Below are 26,146 nucleotides of genomic sequence, written 5' to 3'. Positions count from 1 at the left end.
TTTGATGCTGTCCTGAGTTTTCTTTACGTTCTTCCATTGTTCACCATATAAAAGATATCGAGAACTAGAAATTTTACATTGAATGGTTAAATAGCTACACTCATCTGATAATCTTTGAGCTAACATATACTTGTCTTACAGATAGAGATCTCCAAGCTATTACTTTGTAATATTCGAAAAGTGTTTGGTCAACCGAATTGTGTTTCTGGCCAACCAACATTTTGGTGACAGCCGAGACCTGCAAAATCGAGATGCGGGTTTAGAAAGTAAGGTTTTAATTCATGCTTAATCTAATTGTTGAATTCTTTCTTTTTCGATAAATGATCTATATTTGATGCTTTAGTAGAAAGTAGGTAAGAAAATATAGACTCGGGGGATTAGGTTACCGATTGCCAACATGTCTGTGGTCGATTTGATTGACGGTATGTGTTTGAACTCGAAGAAATCTTTTGTTCTGAGTCTGTATTCGAACTCAACCGGCATTCCAACAATTTCGAGTTCTTTGAGGGTAGTTGCTAGCTTCAATCCATCTGGAATTTGCTTTAGTTTCTCGCAACGATTTATCACCAAATGCTTGAGCTTTGGCATTGCCTTTTCTTCAACTATCCAATCTTCCAATTCTTTCAATAGATGAAGTTTTAGGATCTCAAGTTTAGGAAAACTTTCCGATGAAAAAGCCATCTCTCTCCAATTATATGATCCATCACCTAAAACTAGCATTTCGAGGTTTGGTAGTCTTTCCAGTTTGGTAATCGAATCTCTCTGAAGCTCGGAATTGTAAAGTGTTAGCTTAATCAGGTTGGGTGGGAATTCTTGTGGGTCGGGCAACTTCTCGATTCTCCCATAGAAACACAGTTTCTGAAGATGCTCACAGTAAGACAATCCAGTGAGTATCGGAAACATTTCTTGTTCAGTAAGCAACAGCGACAAAGATTGAATGTCCTGCAATCTTTCCATCGTAGAAATGACTGAAGTAACCTGCTCTCTTGACAATCCATCAATGCCGAGTTGTCGAAGACTCGTCATGTTAGCTAAGCCACCGTTATTTATCCAATTTCCGGCCTCGATATATGGTAGGCTTTGGAGATTGCACAAGGTGTCCATCCTCAAATGGCCGCTTTCCGGGGAATCGAACGGAGTATATAAGAGCAAATGTCGTAGATGTACCATTTTCCATATAACATTCGGTATCCTTTTAAGAAAACAACTATACCGTAAATCTAATGTTTGTAGATTCTGAAGGTTCCCCAGAGATAGAGGAAGCTCTTCTTCTAGATTAGTTTTCCGTAATCCGAGATATCGTAGTTGAATTAAGCTTCCGATTGTATCAGGTAGACTAACAACACGAACACCTTCCATATCCAAGACCCTTAACAGTTTAAAGTTCTTGTAAATGACATTTAGCTTCTTCTCGATGAAACCGATTTTCATCCTCTTCCTCTCCACATCTACATTATACTCTCGATTGAAAAATAGAAGGGATCGTAAATGCGGAGCAAATTTTTTGAGGAAAATGTACCGATCATACCGAGAATGGATAGCATGCCTTCGGGACTTTGTTGAGATAGTTTCCGATTGCTCTGCCTTGTTTCCGTGATGAATTTCGAGGAAAATTTCCTCCCTTCCCTGAGATATAGCAAGGTCTCGTAGAAGATCATGAATACGGACCGTTTTGACTCTCCCGAGTGAACTCAATCTTCCTACTTGAATCATACACCGATCGATCAACTCATTTAAGCATTTCTCGCCAACACCTTCAGCTGTTTCTTCACCTTCTTGCAGTAGAAACCCTTCTGCGACCCATAGATGGATCAGTTTTTTAGTCTGGACCGATACATCCTCTGGGAATAGTCCTAGGTAGAGGAAACACGATTTCAAGTGGGATGGGAGATCATTGTAGCTTAGTGATAAAATCGCAGCTATCCGATCTTGCCCTTTGGTTAAATGCCAAGTGATGTTACGAAAAACGCGGTGCCATTCTTCAGTCGACTTGCTTTTCCGGGATAGCAATCCTCCGAGCACTACGACAGCCAAAGGTAAACCACCACATCTCATGACCATATCTTTTCCGAGCTTGTTCAATTCACGGGGAAGACTATTTATTCCATTAAATGCCTTCTTGCAGAACAATTGTAAGCTTTCATTTTCCGTTAAAATCCTCGGTTCATGTGGAATACCCTCTCCGTCGGCATGCAAAGCAACCTCCTTGTTCCGGGTCGTAAGCATCACTTTGCTTCCAGTTTTCCCACTAGGGAATGCTTTTTCTAAACAATCCCAAACTTCCATACTCCACACATCATCAAGAACTACTAAATACCTTTGTTCTTCTAAAAATTCATGCAATTTCTTCAACAAATCTTCCTCTTTTAACTTCTCCAAAGCTTCCATTTCAACTCGGTTTAACGCGTTCACATCCGTAACAATACCTTGTAAGATATCTCTTCTTCTGAATTCTTTAGATACATATATCCATGCTCTACAATCGAAATGATTCTTAACATCATTGTGATTATACAATCTCTTCGCAAGTGTCGTTTTCCCCAAACCACCCATACCAACAACAGAAACCACCCTGCGTCTTGATTCCATGCTAGTCAATTGCGTAAGCAAAGCTTTCGAGTCTTCAACCAGCTCGATAATATCATCTTCCTCGACATGAGGAGACGGTTGTCTCCACCATCTCAGCCTTTCATTCACACCACGCCCTTCACCTCTACTGTTCCTCTCAACACCGTACGCATTTCGTCTTCCGGATATTTCCCGAATCCTCATTCGAATGCTTTCAATCTCCTTCCCCACCTTGTACAAGTAAAACGGCTTGGTAACCAAATCAAACGTGCTTCTAGCCGCTGCCTTGGAAACATACGTTTCTATAACTTCTTCCGTCTCGTAAGCTACATCTCTTACATCATTCACCCATTGTTGCATCAAATCATTGTCTTCTTGTTTCATGTCTGCATCTTTAATGAAACTTTGCATCCATCGTAACTCGTTTCTTAGTTGGACGATTTTTCGACTAACACCGTCCATGTATGATGCTTGTTGCGCAAGTAAGTTCGTAAGCTTTTCCACAACCAGGGAAACGGCAAGCTCTGCCATCTCTCTTTCTTTCTTGATGAAAATAACTCTGCAAATAGATGTAATGTTAAGTTCTAAATTTAGATATTGGTGTATTATATGCGGCTTCTTAGATAGCTTCCATTGACATACAACTATGGAAATTTCATCATTTTGGTCCCTACATGTTTTTATTTTCAACAGAAATTTCCGAGAGGAAATGTTTATACAATTTCTTAAAAGTTAAAATATTAGTAATTAAATTGTTTTTTCTTTCCATGGACTTTTTCAAATAAGCCTAACACGTAAATGACTTGAAACTACATTTTTCCTCCATTGACTTTTGTGCAGTAGTGTTCAAGAAATGAAGTCATCTTATTGAGCTTGGTTATAGACAATGATATGTTTTTTCTTCAAATGAGAGATTCATTGATTGTAAATTCAAGGAAAATAATTTTTTTTTTATATTCTTCATGTCTAGTTTATGGTTCATGTTCGGAGTTCGTGGTTGTCTCTCCTAACAATGTTACTTCCAAGGTTCAAACTTAGGTACTCCCCTTAGAAGTACAATGTGCCTTACCCATTTGTTGATTAAAATTCAAAGAAAATATGTGTCTATATATATATATATAAAATATTTTGAGTACTATAGAAGATTATTATACACTAATAATAACACGCTAATTTCATAAAAGTTAAGAAATTATAATATATTAGTATATTATTAATTAGTGAAATTTAAATGATATTTTAAATAAAATTTACGAATATAATTTTGTTTAATAAAATATTATTTATATTAATAGGTTTTTAAGGTTGAAATTTGAATGTTTTAATTAAAATTTATTACTTTTATTTCATTTAAGAATAGAAATAATTCACTAAAATTTGAGAGAATTTGTTATAGAGACCTAATTTAATAAAAAATTGCAATTCATAATTTATGGTTATTACTATTCTAAGTGAAAGTAAGAATGAGTTTTTTTTTTTTTTGATTCGATTGATTTAGGTTTTCGGATTTATTTTTAGATTTATTTTTGGTTTGATTTAATAAAAAATCGGTCATCGGTTTTTCCCTACTATTATTTAGATTTATTTTTTTAGTAAAATGAATTTTATTTTCTAATTTTTAAACAAATAACCCTTTATATAAAAATTCAAGTTAATTTTACTATTTTAAATATAAAATATTTACTTTTACATCATAATAAATTAAAATTAATTATAAATTAAATACAAATAAATTTTGATAGCAGTAATTTTTAAACTTATATTTTATTAATTGTTCAATTGATTCAATTACCCGATACATATAAATTATTAAAAATTCACCGGATTGATACCCAACCGGACCGGCTCAAATAACATAGCTATATCTCCTTTTAGAACGATTTTCAGTTCATCAATTTTTCTGGCTCTAATAAAAATTTGAAAGAGCAATTTGTAACAATATATCCAATATTCACCTCGTTACATGAACACTATGGGTATATGCCAAAGCTGCTTTAATGATGTATATATATATACACGCACATAACTATAGCATCTATAATGCTCTAAAAATCTTTAAAAAAACCCAAATTTCACCCTTGGATTTAAAACCCATTCTTATCTTTAGCTATATGTTTCGATCATAAATCTCTATATTGTTCCAAGAAAAAGAAAAAAGAAGTGTCATAAAGATATATAGTTTTCTCATTCATGTGCTTACATGGCATCAAGCATCATTTTCATGAAAAAAGTCATTAAAAACAAATTGATGCAGGGCATGATCTTCCCTTCAATTAAACTTTATCATCATGGAACCACCACCGTGTCTGCTTCGGAGATCGGCCGTTCCGACAGTTCTTTACATACCTGTCGTTGTCTTCGGGACATTGCTGCAACGTCACGGAGAAAAAGTATATCATTTAGGACATGACATATCGTGTTCGTTTCCAGTTTTGAAATATTTGAACAAGCAAGAAAAGCAACGAGAAAAGTCTATTATATTTGAAGTTCTAACCTTGGCAGTCGCGCTTGATAGCATGGAGAGAATGCTGATACAGATAGAACTAACAGTCATAGCAGGTGACCATGAATCATACAATATATCTACAAAACACAATCAAACAATCATGTATTATATATGTTTGTTTCTTTATAAATTATGTAAATATAGGTAAAAGTATCATGGGGACATATACTAGTAGTCAGATAGCATTTTACCCCCTCTTCTCATTAAATAGGCAAATTAGTCGGCGTGTTAGTAACACATGGCATGCCACATGTACATCATGCTGACATACATGCACCGGTTTTTAACTGTACAAATGGATACAATCTTCAACAGAAGAACCAATTTGCTCTTTGATTTAACACATTAAGACTATCGAGGACAAAATGAAATCCAACTCCTAATATAAGGGCCTCAATAATACTTTACTTGCAAATATAACATTGGCAAAGCACATAAACGTGTTAAAAGGAGGAATGTCTATACTATATATAATGTGTCCGAATTGGTGTCACAAGGTAATAGAACATTAACTCGGTTAGAAAATGCCTAAAACCCCCCTATCTTTTACAAAGTAATAAACACTACTACGAAGGGTTTTTTTGTCTTTTTATATTTCATATAAAATCAATTTAAATCAACACATGGTAGGACTCAAACCCATAGGTCACCATGGTTTCCAAAGTCTCAACTTTACCAATTCAACCAAACCCTAATTTGCTTTTTTAGGTAATTCTTTTCACCACTTCGTGGGTGTGCCATAATAAGCCCGTGCATACGCACATGAACCAAACATGCCTTAGCAAACAATTCTTTTCTCAATTGTAATACAATATTTGACACAAAGGCTAAATTGCTAATTTCTTTTTCCCATACATATAGCAAAATGGATAAATGGAGATAGATACAATAATATACATCCAAATATCAGTGAAAATAACCTCACACAACACAACCAAGGATCCTTTTAAGAATGTAAAAAAAAAAAGAGAAAGCATTAAAGGTAACAATAAATCAGAATAGAGACAACAAAATATATACAAACCATCACTTTCATATAAAAAATAGATAAAAACTAAGATGAAAGCAAGGTCATGATATAGAAATAGCAAAACACTTCTACATACATAATATTATATAAAGATGAAAATCAGTGAAAGACCAGAGAGGAATTCTCTTAAAATTATTAAAAAAACATCAACTATTACCTAAACAAATATGTCCATTGCTATAAATATGTGGATGGAGAGGTGCTGGATGAAGAAATATAACCTGCCACCAAAAATAAAAGCTTGCATTTTTGTTTTAAAATTAAGGAATTTAAAATATATAATAATAATAATAATAATAAAGGTTTCAAATGAAAATTAAACCTGGGGTGCTTCCATGGGGTAATGTTCAGGGAAATCAACTTGAAGCTGGTAAGTTTCATTGGCATATAAAGTACCCGGAGCTCCATTCACTTCAATTACCCATCTTTTTTTTCAATGAAAATAAAAAAGGATCAATTTTTTTCTAATTTTTATGAACTAAAAGATCTAAACAAGTGTATTTATATATATATATGAAAATTAAAAAGTATACCTTTGAAGATTATCTGTGACTTTATGTTTGAATCCAGAAGGAGGGTTGGACTGCCATTCTACAAGCTCTTTTTGCAGCCGATTACAGGCAATTTTACTCAGCGCCTAAAACAACAAATTAAATTCCCAGAAAATTAATTCAAACCCCAAAAATAAACGAACGAAAAAAATCAAATTCCCAGAAAAATTAATTCAAACCCTAAAAATTAAAAGTGATAAAAAAAAGGAAGAAAGAGGAACCTTGCGAGAGGATGCAGATGAGCTGCTCATAGTTTAATTGGGAGCTTTGGGTATATGATTTTTCTCGGCTTTTTCTTTCAAAAAAAATCATAAATTTATGAGAATTTTTTGAGAAAAAAAAAAGCGAAAGGGAATGACTATTTTTCTTTCTAATTTGACGACAGAGGGAAAGAAAACGAAAAAGAGCCCACGATTTAATGAGGCATTGACCTTTCTCTTCGCTCCTCCTTCAACAATAACGAAACGACGTCGGTTCCTTCATGGATCCCATTTCAGGTTTGAGTTATTTTGGATTTGATTTGGGTTATTTTGGATTTGATGATTCGGATTCTCGGGGTTTTTTAAACGGTAAACTACACTAGTAGTCACCTAACTATTTGTAAATTTTTATTTAGTTATCTAATTATTAAAAGTTACAAAATGATTACTCAATTTTTAGTATTTTTTTTAGTCATCCAACTATGAAAAGTTATAAAATGGTCACCTAAATATTCAATTTTATTTTTTTTTGTCACCAGTTAGCTAGCATAAAAATAGAAACACAAAAATCCAAAATAGTTGTGTGGCCAAAAAAGATAAAATGGAATAGGTGAGTGATTATTTTGTAACTTTTCATAATTAAGTGACCAAAAAAGAAATTTACTAATAGTTAGATGATTATTTTGTAACTTTTTATAGTTGGATGACCCAAAAAAAATCACTAATAATTGGGTGATTAATAATATAGTTTTTCAAGTTTTTTTTATTATTATTTAAGATTTAGGGTTTAGGATTTAGGGTTGCTAGAAGTTTAGATTATTTTTTTTTGAATTCATCAATAATGTTATTTTAACTCTAGTTGTTTAAACTGGATGGATCGGAACCAATCGATATGTTGATCCAAAAAAAGGGATTGGAGTGGTTAAATCGCAAACTGATACCCACCAATAAACTGGTCCAAACACAGCCCAAATCCCAAAAAAAAAAACAGTTTTGCAATAGGTTAAAGTACTTAAGAGGTCCTTATATTATAGATACTAGAACAAATTAGTCCTTATACTATAGAAAATAATCAAATATGCTTAAATTGTAATAAAGTTAACATTTACCATAGAAAAAAATGTCTTGAGAATTATTCTTTTCAACGGCAATTCAATTGGAAACAAAATATTTCATTTACAAAACGATAAAAACTTTAAAAATATTAACCCTGTTAAGCCGTAAATAATATTTTTTAAACAATATATGTTAATTCTATTTCGATTTGGCCTTATTTGATTTTTTTAATAATGCAGGGATTAAATTGATCTATTTAAAAATAAATGGACTAATTCAATCAGATTCCTATAATTGATCTATTTATAATGTAATGTATAATATGTGGTCCAACCAATTCAATTACCGGCAAAAATCTAAAAACGTTGATTTTAACACGTGCAATTCATAGATCTTGTTCAAGTTTTAATTCATGAGTTCGATTTAACCCATATGGGTCAATAGTATCTTCGAGACTTCAATTTTGATGAGATTAAAACATCATGTTGTGACCCTTCCGATCCAAATATGTCAACAAAATTGGCGAGTTTGATTGATTTTGAGTTGGTTAAATTTGGACTAAGTCAAATCAAGTTCTAAAAAGATTTTAATTTTGAGGTTCGTGACATTTCAAATTCAAATTGTTTTGAGTTTAAATCATTCGAATTTGAGATTTGGTTTTCAAGTTTGGTCATCACATGTTCGAATCTTTTCAAAGTTGATCACTTATGGTTCAATTTATTTCAAATCCGAGTAGTTTCAAGTTCAAATTAATATATTTTCGAAATAATCAAATCAAATTTTTAGATTTTGAACAAGATTTACGAGTCCAAGTTCGAGCCAAATATATAGAAACTAAAAGAGAAATTTTGCTCTAGGAATATCACATGTTGAGAGTTCACATTGTCCTATTGAGAAATAATTGGCAAACTGCAATACAAATTCATTATATTTGTTAATTTGAAAACACCATTTATGCAACAACTTTTGCAAAACATGTTAATTCGATTTCCAAAAATTTTATTCAAAATTCAAACTCAACCCAATACGATTTGATCATTAAAAGGTCAATAATCTAAATTTAAATCGAACCAAACTCAAAATATCCAAATAAAAAATTATAAAAATCTCGAATCAAAACTCAAACAAATCAAACTCGAAATGATGCAAATAAATAACCTTAAATTATCAAAACTCGTAATGGTCTAACCTGGAAATTCTAAAATTTTAATTTAAATAATCTAAACCCAAATCATCAAATGTCATTTTCTTTTATTGGATTAATAGACTTTGCTAGCTTTTCATTTTATACTAAATTGTTATGCTTAGGTTGGTCCAACCAATGGAGAAAGAAAAATACAAAGAGTAGGCTCTGAACTCTGTTTTTTGGAGCTTTTCTTTGTATTTCCTTTTTTGGGCTAATTTTCATTTTAATCCCTTTACTATATTGAAATTTAATATTCAATCTTTATACTTTTAATTTGGGATAATTTAATTCTCTATTTTATTATTTTGTTAATTGCTATAATTAAAGTGATTAAGTGAGTTTTTATTATACTATTGTTAATCACATAGTTTGGGTTAATGTTTCAAGAGTCGAACTAATAATCGAATCAGTCAAACCATCAATTCCCGATTCAATCATTAAAAATAAAAAAATTTAAAAATATTAGGAAAATTTAGAAAAAAAATAAGGAAATAAATAAATAAATAATAATATAAACATAAGCATTTATTTTACAAATTATAACAACAAAATTGAATATTCAAAAACTAACTTAAATTCGCTTCAAACAGCTTTTTACCTGATTCAATCGATTTTGCATCGATTGACCCCTCCTCTAATTTTATAGTATGGGTTGGATCACCTGTTCCCGGTTCAATTGATTCAACGAACAGTTTGGTTTTATTTTAACGACCATGGTTAGGGTCTCGAAAAATTCAACCAACCATGTCAATCGAATACTAGGTTTTTTTTTTAATTTATGTCATCATTTGAGTAGAAAAAACTAAAGTTGTTATTAATTTAGACCTACTAATAACATTGTAAAACTAAAGAAATCAAACTATGACAAATTAAGATAAAAGGATTAAAACCCAAATTTAAGCTCGGTAGAGGGACTAAAAATGCAATTAAACACTTTTAATATGTCAATAACAAGAAAGGAATAAAAAGCAAATCATGGCTGCGGATTTTCCATCTCTTTCCCTTTTGTTCCTTAATTGCATTCATATCAACAGCAAATGGCCTTATTTCACTTTTAGCCCCTCACAAAATATAAAACTTCAATTGAGTCCATTTTAATCAAATAATTAAATAAAAATTTGCATTTTTGGTCTCCTTTAAAAAATATAATTTCAATTTAAACCATTTTAACATCAAATTTTTATCTCTGTCTCCCCAAATTTTTTAATTACATCTCGACTCTTGATAGAATATTCCTGAATTGGTCCCGGGATATCAAGGGCTAATGTATGGTACTAGAAAGTAGAAAAGGATATTCATAGGCCCTACCTTTACCATGGCTAGTGCTATGGTAGCTGTTGTTTTTATCTTGAAAGATGACATGACATTTATCCACCTCGTCTGCCATAGCACAAAATCATCATAAAAATTGATGTTGACATTACAATTTATATTATTATTTGGCTCTTGAATTCGATATTTTTTCATTTTAGTCCTTGGGTTTTTTCTGGTCCATGTTCGTCTCTGAGTTTGACAAATTTTCTCAATTTGATTCTTTAATTTGGATTTTGTTAAGGTGCAATGATGTAACACAATCTCAGAGTACCACGTCATTATACATTAACGGAATATAAGTTCAGGGACCAGGTTGAGAAAATTTACCAAATATTTTTACTAGCATGGACTAAATGCTACTTTATCCCGTATATAACCGCATATAATCAAATTATATAGGTGCTTGTATCATTGTATTAATTACCAAATTCTCAGTAATATAAACACGCGTATTTATAAGTTGATCTATATGTTTTAAATATACCCCATTTCAAATATGAGTTTAGAATTTAACACTTGAACTAAAAGTTAAATAAACAAAAAAAAATATTAATACGATAATGATATTTCGAGAATTCAATGAAAGAAACTAATTTAAGATCTAAGTCATAGTACCAATCATTATTGATGCAATGGTAAAACAAATTGTATTCCCGATAAGAAAATGTATGTTCGAATTTTTGGAGACTATATTATTGAAAAGAGTAGCGACAAACCCAGAATATAAACTGTAAAACCTACATGAAAAGAAAAATTCTAAATAAAAGGGTATTGAATGATTCCACTATATTCATGATATTGCCCCTCGTAAGAGGGTTAGTACTTGCATACACGATAGAGATATATACTACACACATTGTGTCTAAAGGGAGTTGTTTACAAGGGTGGCGCCTGAAAGGGTAGGCAAGGCCCCCAATGCCAAATTATTATTTTAGTCCCATTGAATTTTTTAAAATTTATAAATTAGTTTAATGAAAGATACACTTTACTCTAGCTCCCCAAATATGAAAAATTTCAATTTAATCCCTTTAAAATTCTAAAATAACATGCATATACAAGGATAAATTTGTACTTTGATTTTTTTAAAGTTCTATAATTTAATTTTGATCGCCAAAGATAAACTTCATGCTTCATCTTCCTAGCTATCGCTTGAGTCTAAGCAAATGCGAATCTAAGGGGCCCAAATGAAGAATCTTCAATTCAGTCATCTTATAAATAAAGAAATTATAAATTAATATGTAGTGAAATTGCACTTTAACTCTCTAAAATATAAAAAATTCAATTCAGTCCTCTTATGAATAAAGAAATTATAAATTAATAATAGTAAAATTGCATTTAGCCCCCCTAAAAATAAAAATAAAAATTCTTTTTAATCTATTCAAGAAAGATAAAATTATATATTAATACATAATAAACTTACATTTTAATTCATAAAAAAATATAATTAAATTCCATCTTCTACTAGAAGAATATTTGGATTCGCCCCTTTACGAGTGAATATTCCTTAACCACGAGACCAATCACGAAATATATGTAGTGATTAAGTGGATGTAACCACACCACCGCACGTTCTCCCCTCATAGCCAGCCTCCATTGCAGTTGCAACCCCCCTCCCCACCCCTCCCCACCCATCCCCACATGGTTCACATGCATCACAACGGACCACCTTTTTTTGCTTTATTATTTTGACTCTTATTAAAGGCTTTCATAACCATGGCAAAATGGCAGCCATCCATTGACAAAACCAAAGACAAAACACAGTTCAACTTTCGTTGTTGGGTGTCGTAAAACTCTAAATTGTTACCCCTAAAAAGATTGTGTGTGTGTGTGTGTGTGTATATTTATATATTCTCATTATAGTTTATAAAAGGTTGCATGAAAAACAAGAGGGGGGGAGAGAACCAGTGGGTGGGTGGTGAGAATATTGAAGAATGATGAAGACAACTCCAGTTTGGGTTTAATTGCGATTTTAGTCCCTTCACTATGCCAAAAAATTAGGATTGATCTTTTGCAATGGGTTAAAATATTACATAAGTTAATGTACTTTTGGTATGTTCAGAATTTATTCTTTTCAAAGAGAGAGAAAAACCAAAAATTTAAATCCCATTTTTATTTAATTTTAATTTGTTTACGATTTTATATTTAAAATAGTGAAAAATAACTTTAAAATACTATATAAATTAAAAATTAATTTTCAAAACATACTATTTAAGAGTTATTGATTGTTTTTAATTTTACCTAATAGTATACAAAAGTCATTTTATCAAAATAAAATCCGAAAACCTGAAACCCAAAACTATTACGAAAGAATCGAGAATCGAGTTGTCACAGAAAGTTCGGAAAATAATAAAGCGCAACCAAACCGAACCAAACTCCGCCCTATTTAATGTCACTTATAGAGGATCAAATTCTATCAAACTAAAGTAAAAATATTAAATCTTAAATTTCATCATAATAGAGGGACTAAAATTATAATTAAACCGTCCGGACCGAGCACCTACTATAGGCCCAATGGGCTTTCATTTAAAATTTATTTTCTTCCCACTTTTGAACACGTCGGTAACAAGTGTCAACCATGGAAAAGTTGTTCACTTTTCATGGTCCATATGGCTCCATTTTGAGAAGAAGATAACTATGAATTTAATGATTATAAAAGAAAATTCCTTAAAAAAAGGAAATAACATTTGTGTATCCAATTATGGATTTTTGCAATAATTAAAGGGTTAACTGTATTACTTAAAAAGAATAAAAAAAAGGGAAATTCATTCAAATTTAGCAATGAAACCACAATTTCACAATTTCATCCTTTTATGTTGTAAAATAAAAAACTAACCAAAATTTGATTAAAATTGAGAAATTAGTCTAATCGATAACGCTATTAAATCTTTTTACTAAAAAATTAGAAAAAAAAGCAATTAAAGTTTATTTTATAAAAAAATTAATTTATCAACTTTTATAAAATAGAAGGATTGAATTTATAATTAAACCTATTTCCCTTCTAATTATGTGAGCAAAAGCATGGGTCTATGTATATACAAAACGAAGAGAAGACAATGAACAAGCGTGGAGCAATTTTGGTGCCACCCAATATGGACAGCTCATTTAATGATACGAGGGGTGCAAGTGCAACCCCCTCTAGATCTTCCAAATCTCTCAATCCCCATCGAGGTTAAATTACCCGAGAGATCCCTGTATTGTAAGAATTGTATGAAATTATTTTTTTCAATTACAATTATATTAAATGTAAATATCAACTCTTATTTGATTTTTTAATATAGAAGGACTACTTTGATATAGTCCCTAAAATACAAGGACCTCCCAAGGATTTCACCCTTCTTTTAGCCACCTTTATTCATTTTTGTTTTCATCCCCTTATATTATATTGACTTGCCAAAGTACACACTCTCTCTCTCTCTCTCTCTCAAACACCTCCTACTCCTACTCCTCCTCCTTCTTCATCATCATCATGTATATATATATAGTCTCACATGGCTTTATACATAGTTAAGAGCGAAGGTTTTGAATCAAAAGAGGATATGGGGTTGTTGATCATCATCATTAGCTTGATGGGTGTTGTTTGGTTTTGGTACAAAATGAAGAAGATGATGAGAAAAGAAGATAGAGGAACCAACAAGAGTGGCGGCAGTGGCGGCGGCGGTGGCGGTGTAGTGCCAAAAGGGAACTTGGGTTGGCCTTTCATTGGTGAAACCCTTCATTTCATTGCTTCTGGTTATAGTTCTCAACCGGTCAGTTTCATGGACAAACGCAAGCTTTTGTAAGCCTTTTTTTTCCTTCACCTCTTTTTTTTTTCTTCCTTTTCTAATCTCTTATTTATAATATTTAAATTCGAAATTTTATTTATTTTTATTGAATTTCGAATAAATTTAGAGTTGAAAAATCGAGTTCCATTTTTAATTTTTTTTAAAACTGAAAATTAAATTATATATTTTTTCCTTTTAAAATATTCAAATTTAATATTAAATAAGTGTTATATCTGATTTTTATTTTATTTTTACTTATTTTCGATATTTGTATAAATTATATTTATATTTATGATTAGAAACCTACTTATAATTTTGTAGCAAAATTTTGCAAATTAAAATGACATGCATGGCTATAACAATTATTAGAAATACTTATATCATCATTATAATATAATAGTTTTATATTAGAATGATTCTTCTTTAGTCACGAGAGTTAAGTGAGATAGTAAACGTCTCGAGAGTTTAATTCTCACCCTTTAAAGCTCGTGGTCCATTAATGATTTTTCTCTAATCATGGGAGTTAGGTGAGATGGCAAGGATTATTCCTACCTTAACCAATGTTTGAGGGTTTAATTTTCACTCTGGGTATGGAGCAGCTTTAAAGCTCATGGTCAGCATTTACTGCCTTAATGATTTTTCTTTAATCACGGAAGTTAAGTGAGATAGCACAGATTTCCCCTACCTTAACCAGTGGTCGAGAGTTTAATTCTTACCTTAAGTATGGAACAACTTTAAATCTCGTGACCATCATTTACTCACTTAATGAACCTATAAAATGCGGAAAATTAGTTAATGTACTCCGATAGATATTTTGAAAAACTATCAAATCATGCAACATCATGCAACATGCAACTCCAAACTAAAAAACATAAACTTGTGGGGTAAACAATTTAAATTAAAGTTTTATTTTTTTATTATTTTTTGACATTATTGTATGAGTAGGTTTCTATATTTTTACATAGTCCAAGGAAAGGAAAATTCTACCCTTTCTTTGATATCTTCTTCTAAAGGATAAATAAAGTTTTTTTTATTGATTATTTAAATTTTTTGAAATAAAATAGGATAATATCAAATATATAGGGACCCCATTGTATAAAAAATAGATTATTGTGATTTTTTTAAAAAAATACTACTGACTAGGCCCTAAATATTACTTATTAAAAAAATTAAAATGTTTTATTAGTTCCTATACATTTATAGAATTTGAGATTTAATCCTTATATTTTATTTTACATGTCAAATTAGTAAATTTTGACCAAAAAAAAAGTTTTTTTTTATTTTTATTTTTTACATTTTTTAACCTAAAGAAATGAAACACCATAGCCAACACAATATATTTTGTTTTACATTAAATGATATATGTCCCAAAAAGAAATTCTCCATTAATGAGCAATGACAGATACCTGCTGCAATTACTTCCCATGGCTTCAAAAAGGAAGGTGACATGGTCTAAAATGTTGGAGGGTTTTTTATAAGTATTTTAAAAAAGTAATATTGAATTAAGACAAAAGCCATTAAAGTTTGTGAGTACGAACCATATGGGCAATTGCCATACCGGTTGCAGGCATTGATCCCTGGCTCCTATTCTTCATTGTTTTTTGGGTTAATATAAGTTTTAGTCCCTAAATCTGATAATTAGGTCCACTTTAATACTTATAATTTTTTTTGTCTAGTACCTGAACTTAATAGTTAGGTCTATTTTGGTCATTGAGCTTGACAAATGTAGAAATTTGATGACAAATAATAAAAATTTTGACGGAATTCAAGTTTAAGGACCAAAATGGACCAGTTGTCAAGTTTAAGTACCAAAGTGGAAAAAAAGTACATGCATCAAAATGAACTTAGATTAAAAGTTCTCCATTGCTTTTTGCTTTTGGGGTTTAATCTAACTTTTAGTCATTGAACTTGACAATTAGGTCAATTTTGACATTTATATTTTTTTTGTTTGCTTTAGTACTTACCTTGAACTTGAGTAATGTAAAGATTTGATGGCACGTCATCAAATTTTTATGGAACCTAAGTTCAACGACTAAGATAGACCGAGTTTTCAATTTCGGGTATCAAAGTAGACAAAAAAGAATACTATATTAACCCTTTTTCACCTTTCCACCCACCATTTTATTTCCACTTTTAGACCCTGTGTTTTTCAATCAATGAAGCTATAAAAGCCAAATCAAAACAAACCCTTTTTTTTTTTTGCAGGCATGGGAAGGTATTCAAAACACATTTATTGGGAACACCCATCATTGTTTCCACAGATCCCGACGTAAACAAGGTGGTGTTGCAGAACCATGGCAACACCTTCATCCCTGCTTACCCTAAATCCATTACTGAGTTACTTGGTGAACACTCCATCCTTCAAATGAATGGTAATCTTCAAAAACGACTCCATGCACTGATTGCAGGTTTCTTAAGATCTCCACAGTTTAAAACCCGTATCACAGCTCACATCGAAAGCTCAGTGGTGTCAACACTGGGATCTTGGCAACACATGCAGGTGTTACTTGTTCAAGAAGAAACCAAAAAGGTAGCATTCAAATCACAAATTTTTTTCATTGTGTATGTATGAACGTGACTGGTTGATGGAAATTTATCTCAGATAACATTCGAGGTCTTGGTGAAAGTGTTGATGAGTGTCGGTCCGGGTGAAGATTTGGAGTTTTTGAGGAGAGAATTTGAGGAATTCATCAAAGGGTTGATTTGCTTACCTATCAAATTGCCAGGGACTAGACTGTATAAATCTCTCAAGGTGAGCATATATATGTGGGTAGCATTTAGCTTTCGTTTTGTTAAGGTTTAATTATACGATTTGGTACTTCAGCCTGGCTCCAATATTAGATTTGCTACATTCATTAAATCATTAATTCATTTGAATATAAATTACTATCTTAGCAAAAGGATGGTGAAAAGATGGAAGAGGAAATAGCTATGGAGAAGAAACAGACGAAAAGGGTATGGCCAAGGATGCAGTTGACGTGCTGTTACGTGACAGCAGTGAAGAACCATCAAGTGATCAGATCAAGCAATCCCTGCCGTTGGATTTCATCAGTGGGAACATTATAGAGATGATGATCCCTGGTGAAGAGACTGTTCCAATGGCTATGACCTTAGCTGTCAAATTCCTCAGTGCCTGCCCTGTTGCTCTACAGCAGTTGATGGTACGTATCATAAAAAAAAACCATTATTACCTTTTTTTTCTTTTCATCCAACGGCTAGGATCATTTTCAAAAGCTTAACCGTTTGACTTTTTAACTATTTTTTTCATTAGATAATAGATAGGAGACAGATTCTACGTGTCCCATGTTCTGTCATAAAAAATAGACCATACTTTGGAGTGTGAGAGAGAGAGTACTCTGCAACTTTTTTTGGGTTAATATACTTTTTAGGCCCTTAAATTCGTAATTAGGTCCATTTTAATGATGTGGTGTATGTAGAAATCAGATGATATGGCACTCTGGGTGGGTTTGGATGGACGGTTGGGTGCGGTGCGTTTAGCTTACTTTTTGTCTTATGTTATAGTGTCGCTACAATATCTAATCTCACCGCCACCGTTGTTTTTACACTAACAGCAGGTAAACGCACTATCCATCCAAACCCACCCTCTATGTACTACGTCATCAAATTTTGATGAAATACAAGTTTAGGAATTAAAATAAATCTAGTTGTTAAGTTTAGGGTAATAGTATTATAAAAACTATTGTATTAAGAGTTAGATTGTATTTTGTTCTAAGGGTGAAGCCAGAATTTTGGGGGAGGGACTGTATATTTTTACGACAATAAAAATGTAATTTCACAATTTTAATAGCCTATATCTTTATGATTTTTAAAATATAAAATTAAATTTTTTTATCATTTTTGGGTCAAAGTGTAATTTATCATTACTAATTTAAAATTTTATAAATTATAAAGGGGTCTGAATGAAATTTTTTTTCATTTTAGGAGGGGTCAGGGCCTACCAACCTCTTGCACATTAGTTCAAAGAGCAAATTTATTTGAATAGAGCAAATTAGTCTTTGTACATCAGCTCAAGAGTAAATTGATCATTTCTACTAAAAATTCCATCTATTTGTATCGTAAAAAACTAACGTGGCTGATAGAGTAACCACATATATGCCGTGCCACATGTACTTCATCCTGACATACAATGACTAATTTTTAACAGTAGAAATGTATGAAGTTTTTTATTAGACCAGTTTCCTCTTTAATCTAACGTAAAATGACTAATTTTTTTAAATTTTTAAGTAGGGAGAGCAAATTGCAATCTAACTCATACAGGGTTTTCATGATACTTTTATCCCAAGTTTAGGTATTAAAATGAAAAAAAAATTAATGCAATACTAAAACAAAGCTAATTATTAAGTTTAGAGACTAAAATTTATATTAAACCCTTTTTCTTTTCTTATACTAAAATTTCTTTCAATAACTAATCATCCTCCTTCTCGAAGTTGATTAAAGGGTAGATATTAACCACGAGTTTTAAATAATGTATGTAAAAGAAGTAAAGATATGTCTGTACAATACCCTTTTTACTTAAACAATGAAGGAAAAGTGATCAAATAGCATTGGTGGTTTGGCTTTTTTCATTGAAAAAGCAAGTTTTTATGTTTGGGTTTTAATTTTTTAGAATATATTGTGAAGGAGGAGAACATGGAATTAAAAAAGCAAAAGAAGGAATCTGGTGAAGATTATAGTTGGACTGACTACTTGTCTTTGCCTTTCACTCAAAGTGTGAGTCTCAAATATTCTCTTAACCTTTCCTTTTGCAGATATATATATATGAATGAATTTGTTATGTATATTTTTATTTGGTAGGTTATAAGTGAAACTCTTAGAATGGCAAATATCATCAATGGAGTTTGGAGGAAAGCACTCAAGGATATAGATATTAAAGGTATGTAGTTTTATTTGTTGTATTTCTTTGAAGTAGGAATGGTAATGGTGCGGAACGAGTAGGGAAAAAGTTGTCAAATCCACCATTACTTTACAGACGGCACGTTCTACTTCACCATGAGACTATAGATGTATAATCTCGAAAATCTCTATCACTTTCATGGATATTGGATGCGCTCATGCTATCTTACTCTGCTCCATTTGTACGGATGAGAGAGTCACCGGATCACTTTTTAGAGTTATTTCTATCTGGCCCCACCTTGTATCCACTTTTTAAAAAAATCCGCTCGTTTTGAAATTCATCGAGCGGTTCGGGTATTGTTATTCCTACTAGAATTTGCATAAAAATGAAAAGAAATTATCTGAAGATTTTTTATTTTTTTTTTGCAGGTTATTTAATACCAAAGGGATGGTGTGTGTTGACCTCTTTTATTTCAGTTCATATGGATGAGGAAAATTATAGAAACCCATATCTTTTTGAACCATGGAGATGGGAGGTTAGCTTTAAAAATTAGTTCTAGCTATTTAATTCCATCTTTAATTTTCTATATTTAATTTATTTTTTGCAGAAAATTGGAGCTGCTGCTAATAACAATAGTTTTACACCATTTGGAGGTGGCCAAAGGCTTTGCCCTGGTTTAGAACTATCAAGGCTTGAAATTTCAATTTTCCTCCACCATCTTGTCACCACTTACAGGTAATTTTTTTCACCTTTGTCCATGCTAGATAGGTGTCATCGGAATCCATCAATGTACCCAGATTTATTATTGTTGAGGGAAGGTCGATTCCGTGAAGAGAAGTTTGTTAAAAGTGTTGTTTATCAAGAGTTAGTTGATCCCTCAATGGATTAGTATTGTTCTCAACAAAGGGTTTTGTCTCTTAATTTTATTGGGAGTCTGGGTGTTTGAAGAGGTGGCTTCACAGAATGGGAACATTTCGTTGGGGTGCCTGACAAGACAGACAATGCGTGTTGGATGGTTACCCACTAATGAAATCTCATATTTACTTTTGGTAAGATTTGAACTCATGACCTATTGTGTATAAGGCATTGTTGGGTAGGAATGTTACTACTTATCCAATAATAGGACATGGATTTCGATCTCATCAAGTGCAAATACGATATTTCTATGTGAGAAACCATGTAAAAAGTGCACGACTCATCCTTATTAGGCGTCTCGACTACTTGTTCCTGCTCTGTGAACACAACATTTCTTTAGCCACTCAAACTTTCAATAGAATTAGGGGACAACCCCCTTCACTGGAAACAATATCGACCCATTAAATCAACACTTCGCTGGCTTATCTCGAAAGAGCCGCCCCCTTCAACAACCATCTCTTACAATCTATCAGAACTTAAAAAACAGCCCTTTTTTTTTAACTTCTTTTATATATATGCAGATGGGTTGCACAAGAGGATGAAATTATCTACTTTCCAACAGTTAAGATGAAGAAGAAGCTACCAATCAAGGTCACCCCTTTATGCAACTACCAATAGTTTTGGCCCATCCCCATGAAAACACCATATACATGAATATCTCTTATATATATATAGTCTCAATTGGATAGATATGACCAAACACAAACTTTGGAAGTTTTATCCCCACACCAAAAAGGAGCTATTGGGAATGGGAATTAGTACAACTACATATCTAAGCAATGATCTTTTAGAAAGGTGGTGGGATGGGACTCTCTGTGTATTATGGTGTTAGTTCTTATGTCACCATCCCTTTTTTCTAATTGCACTGTAGGTCCTTTTTGAGGACCCATTTTTTTGGTCCTTCAATATTGAATGCAAAGCGGGGATCATATAGTCTACCCCCACCCCCCCATTTGCTTGAATGGATCATATTTGTCTTCTGGTTTGTGTGAGAGTAACATTTGTGGTACTGTCCTCTTTCAATAATGTTTTTGTCTCCAGGGCAGGTTTAGAATACGGCTCCGGACGCGTTTTTGATCACATCGTATTTTGCCTTCTAGATAAATAGCGAATGAAAAATAAAAAGAAAATAAATCAAGTGGTTGATTGATTAAGGGAGTTAACATTTAATTATATTTTTTAAGAGGTCAAAGTATAATTTTATCATCGTATTAACATATTATTTAAGTATTTTCAATAAAGTTAAATTGAAATTTTAAAATCTTGCAGAGTTAACGTATAATTTTACCATTACATTAATTTATAATTTTAAAATTTTTAAAGGGAATTCAAAGCAATTTTACCATTTGGGGCAAGGGGGCAAGGCATCTTGTTGTCAACTTGTAGTTATAATGTTTTACTATTGGATTTGTTGGTTGAACTTGAACTCATTAAAAAAGATTAAATTTTGCTATTAGTTGTTGTATTTTACAAAAATTATGGATTTTAACCCCCATATTTTAATCTCATTAATTTTACCATATTTTTTTATATTATTTTTATCATTTATAGATATTAAAACGGGTTCGACCAAAATTGAAAAATGTGAGCCTTTGGCCAAAGTTGGTTGAGTGGGGCAAGTCACTTGGGCTATGAACATCTTTAGCTAAGTTCGTTCAATTAAATTTTGCTATTAGTTATGTACTTTGAGTAAAATTATAGATTTAGTCCATTTTTTCTCATTTGATCATTCTTAGTCCTTATACTTCTCAAATTTTGAAATTTCATTATTACCATAAAACGACAATTATTAAACATATTAACTATTTTTTTTGTAAGTAATATGTGAAAATAACAAATTGGTATTACATCACATGTGATATTATGTTTGTCGCGTAAGATTTTGGAAAAAGTAGAATTTAAAAAATTTAATAACTACTTTTAGTCATTATTGAAATTTCACAACTTACGCATAGCGTAAAAGCTAATAGCATAAATACAATACTAGATAAAGAGATTTTATCATCCAAAACACTTTTACAAAGTACTCTCTAAAACAAGTAAATTAATTGGTAGATATTTTTCAACCGCAAGAGCAATGTTAAACTAACCTAAACCATCAGAATCCGTGTTTTAAAAACTCATAATTATTTAAGCAGCCATTAAACAAACTAAGGGTGAATAATCGGACGGTTCGGTCGATTTGGTTCAAAAAATTTAAAAATCAACTTTATTAACTTCAATTTTTTAGAAATAGAAATCGAAACCGATCAACTATATGAATAAAGCAGAATAAACCGAAACAGTTGGTCAGTCGACTTAACCTACATTATCATGTTTTTTTGGTATAGGGTTTAAATGATATATTTGGATATATTAAATTTATTTTGGGTTTAGGCTTGAGTAATATATTAGAATATGGGTTGGGTTTAAATATTTTAAAGTCGATTAATTCAGGTAACTCGGTTTTGAAAACCGAACTGACTTAACCATTTTACCCGACATTTACAACCAACCTAAAACAACACCGAATAAACTAACCTGACAAAACTGAAACCGACTAGCTCAATCGATTGAGTCAGTTTGACCCGACTTTTGCACTCCCTGAACAAACTTTCCAACCCAATATTTTTTTCTTCCTATACAACAATTTGGTGCAATTTCTAGTTTGTGGGTGTATTTCTCTAGCAGACATGCAAAAGTCACTAAAGCTAGTGAAACACTACAGAGAGAGAAACAATAACAAGACAAAGAATATAAGAATGATGAAGCTGCTATGAAAGATAAGCAGCATTTGCATTACCTAAATCATTTGGTTTAACATGATCATGAAAATATATTCCAGCTTGATTAAACAAAGAGAGTAAATGTAATAAGTCCTCATTACTCACCTTTGAAGGCCTTTTATCTTCAAACCCACTTTTTCTCAAGATCCCAACAATTTTCTCCTTAAACAAGTTCATTTCAAGATCAGAGGTAGAGGATGCAAAACATTCTTCACCATCGGTATCTTCATCTTCGTATTTGCCATCGTAATACTCATCACATTCGTAGTTATTCCCCGTCGGAGGATTTTCTTTATTCAAGCTCGTTGTTTTAGCCAATTTCAGTAGCTGCATCACCTTCTTCTTCTGCTTAAAGGTAGCGCCAAGGGTCTTGTTCTTTTTGCCAAAACAAGTCCTTGTGAAAGCTCTCCACTCATTAAGATTAACATCAGGGAGTTCAGGTTTCGGTCGGATTATTACAACAGAGGAATCGACTTTCGGGCAAGGAAGGAACTCCCTTTTGCTTACGTCCATGACGAATTCTACATCGGCTACCAAGTTCACATTCACGGCCAACCGGTTGAACTCTGAGTCCCCGGGCTCAGCAAGTAACCGACGTGCAAACTCCTTTTGAAGAAGCAATGTTGCACTCCTAAAAGGGTTCCTTCCATAAACCAATTTAGCTATGAGAGGGGAAGATATTCCATAAGGAATGTTGGCCACAACAAGATCGAACTGAGGAAACTCAACCTTCATTGCATCTTTGCATATAACCTGTAAACAAAGATTTTTCTTTTACATGTAATAAAAACAATTACTAATAACATCTGACCATTAAGACATTAGATTCAAGCCGTTCATGCACTATACACTATAGTAACATATATGTCATGTTACGCATCATATCCAAATTAACACCTAACACGTCAAATTCAAGCAAGCAGTTCATGCGGTTCTTATGATAGTTAGATGCACTTGTCATGTTCGACATAGTATCTAAATTATTAATAGCATCTTACCTCTATCAGGTCACTAGCAGGTCGGATTCAAGCGGTACATGCACATCATACGATAGTTACATAAGTGTCATGTTTCATGTCATTTCAAAATTAATATCTAACACGCCAAAGTCAAATTCAAGCAGTTCATGTTGTTCTTGCGATAACTACATACACTTGTCATGTTCCACGTCATATCCAGAAAATTTTAGAGACCTTTCAAATCTAGCCAATAATTTGGGACATTTGGTGCAATTAGTAAAAGCAAAATAAGCACCTAACAAAGCTGAAGACTACTTCCTAAAAAAAATTAAAACTTGAAACTTTCTGTTAGGCATTTCATCAAACACTTAACATTTATTTTTTCTTTTTTCAAAACTTACATTGAGTCTCTCTTGCAACCCATTCTCAGCAACGCGTTTATGAAGAAAATCCACCATCCTCTTATCAATTTCAACGGCGACAACCTTTTCGGCAGCTTCCAGTAGCTTGACAGTAAGATTTCCGGTCCCGGGTCCGATTTCCAAGACGGTATCAGTAGGCTTTATGTTCGATCTTCGAACAATAGCGTCGAGAATCCGTGTATTAGTGAGCAGATGTTGGCCTTTGCTCTTATACAAATAAAAATGGTCTAACTGGTTCTCTTTCGTGTTTCGAAGCTTTGGGTCTTTATCATCATCGTCTTCTTCATTGTATTTGCCATAACGATGACTGGGTTTTACCCAAAGATTTCGTTGATAATTTTGGAAGAAAATTAACCCAGAAAAGTGGGTTCGAACTGATTTCGGCTTGAAAAGCATTGGATTTTAGACTGTGTGATTAAAGTATCTTTAATGCAAGAAATGAGAATTTACCATAGCTGTGTGTGATTATGAAGCTCAAATGAAACCAGCGCCAAAAGCCAAAAACACAGTTTTTGAATAGATCGCGAACAAAGGACGCGATGAGGGATTTCAATGGGCTTTCAATCCAAATCCTAACTTTGTTTCTCTTTGGGCTTAGCTCGAAGAAAGTCCGAGCTAGAGATGACAATTGGGCGAGGCAGAGCAGATTTTTGCTCGTCCCGACCCTAACGTGATATACCCAACATTACTCGATTTCAACTTGACTCGAAATCAAACATTAATTTACCCACCTAACCCGAAAACTATACAAACATGTTAAAATTTTTATTTTTTTATATTTTTATCAAGATGAAATATTTTTTTTATTTTTAATGGTACTATTAATTTTTAAATATAATATTAATATAAATTTTATTATTATATATATTCAAATTAACATTATATATAAAGGGTATTTTGATAATTATATCTGGATCAAGTTTTTTCTAAATTTGAAAAATTAGATCCACCAGAAACCTAATAATAACCCTATCAAATTGGGTTGGGTCAGAACCTAATAATTATATCTTATTTTATTTTTTTTATCCGGACTACATCTTTTATTGACTTAAGCATTGAAAAGCATCACGATACAAGTTTCAATGTTGTTGCTCACTTTTTATAATCTCGACTTTAGCTTCTTAGGGTGGGTTTGGATGGGCGATTGGGTACGGTGCGGTACGTTTAGCCTACTTTTTGTCTCACGCTACAGTGTTGCTACAGTATCTAATCTCATCGCCACCGCTGTTTTTGCACTAACCGCAGGTAAACGCACCGCCCATCCAAACTCATATTTATTTTGATTATAGCTATTATAAATAACATATTTTGAGAATATTTTCACAAGAACTCTTCAATAAAATAATTTTATAAATAGGCCTAAATGATTTAGGCCATTGGACAAAATAATTGTGGTTGAGTGAAATTGGGGCCTTGCTTCTAAATAATAAAAAAGCACTCATTGTAAAATATAAAAGTAGGGATAAATATTAAAATTAATATTGAGATTTTATCAAATGTGTAATGTGATATATGAACTTTGATTTTATGTAATTTTACACATGAAAATTTGATTTGATTCAGTTTTCACAAATCACTAACAGCATTATCGAATTAGTAGCGTTTTAGGTTGATATGCTGCATGCACAAACAATTATATTAATTCGAAGTGATAATAAATGTATGTATTCATTTCTTCAAATGTGTATAACTGAACCAAAATCAAAGTTTTATTTATACGTATGAACTACAATTCAAATTTCATGTGTATACTCGCACAAAATCAAAATCCATGAATAACATTGCTCATTTGACCAAAGTTCAAGTATAATTTTGATATTTATCACTTTTTACATCCACTGAATATTCGAACCAGAATCTAGAATCCCGATGCGGATTTGGGTATCTAAGTTTATTATTTGAATAAGCAATGCAGATTCAGAGATATCCAAAAATTACTATTCGCATCTGCTTATCCAAATACTTAAAAATAGATTGAATATGTGCATATATTTTAATTCGTAATCCGAATGGGATTCCGAATCACATATACTCTCAAACCTAGAAAGTAAAGGGTAA

General features: G+C 32.1%; 3 protein-coding genes and 1 pseudogene across 3 annotated transcripts; 1 reads left to right on the top strand and 3 right to left on the bottom strand.

Moving 5' to 3' along the window:
• Positions 1 to 11: 11 nt before the first annotated feature.
• Positions 12 to 3,665, bottom strand: LOC107909424 (putative disease resistance protein At1g50180). The gene is made up of 2 exons (XM_016836926.2): positions 387 to 3,665; positions 12 to 238 (listed from the first exon to the last, which is right to left on the bottom strand). The coding sequence occupies exons 1-2, from the start codon at positions 3,097 to 3,099 to the stop codon at positions 189 to 191; spliced, it is 2,763 nt and encodes a 920-aa protein (XP_016692415.1). The 5' UTR covers positions 3,100 to 3,665; the 3' UTR covers positions 12 to 188.
• Positions 3,666 to 4,622: 957 nt separating this feature from the next.
• Positions 4,623 to 7,156, bottom strand: LOC107909427 (probable ubiquitin-conjugating enzyme E2 16). Its single transcript, XM_016836930.2, has 6 exons — positions 6,877 to 7,156; positions 6,638 to 6,741; positions 6,427 to 6,529; positions 6,262 to 6,325; positions 5,063 to 5,151; positions 4,623 to 4,937 (listed from the first exon to the last, which is right to left on the bottom strand). Exons 1-6 carry the CDS (start codon positions 6,904 to 6,906, stop codon positions 4,842 to 4,844), a joined length of 486 nt encoding a protein of 161 aa, XP_016692419.1. The 5' UTR covers positions 6,907 to 7,156; the 3' UTR covers positions 4,623 to 4,841.
• A 6,639-nt stretch (positions 7,157 to 13,795) lies between these two features.
• On the top strand, positions 13,796 to 20,904 carry LOC107909428 (3-epi-6-deoxocathasterone 23-monooxygenase CYP90C1-like; annotated as a pseudogene).
• Positions 20,905 to 22,678: 1,774 nt separating this feature from the next.
• LOC107909429 (ribosomal RNA small subunit methyltransferase, mitochondrial) lies at positions 22,679 to 24,645 on the bottom strand. Its single transcript, XM_016836932.2, has 2 exons — positions 24,068 to 24,645; positions 22,679 to 23,460 (listed from the first exon to the last, which is right to left on the bottom strand). The coding sequence occupies exons 1-2, from the start codon at positions 24,482 to 24,484 to the stop codon at positions 22,696 to 22,698; spliced, it is 1,182 nt and encodes a 393-aa protein (XP_016692421.1). The 5' UTR covers positions 24,485 to 24,645; the 3' UTR covers positions 22,679 to 22,695.
• Positions 24,646 to 26,146: the final 1,501 nt, after the last annotated feature.

This window comes from Gossypium hirsutum, chromosome D03 (genome assembly GCF_007990345.1).
Source record: "Gossypium hirsutum isolate 1008001.06 chromosome D03, Gossypium_hirsutum_v2.1, whole genome shotgun sequence".
NCBI classification, from domain to species: Eukaryota; Viridiplantae; Streptophyta; class Magnoliopsida; order Malvales; family Malvaceae; genus Gossypium; species Gossypium hirsutum.
This window is presented reverse-complemented; position numbering and strand designations above follow the sequence as displayed.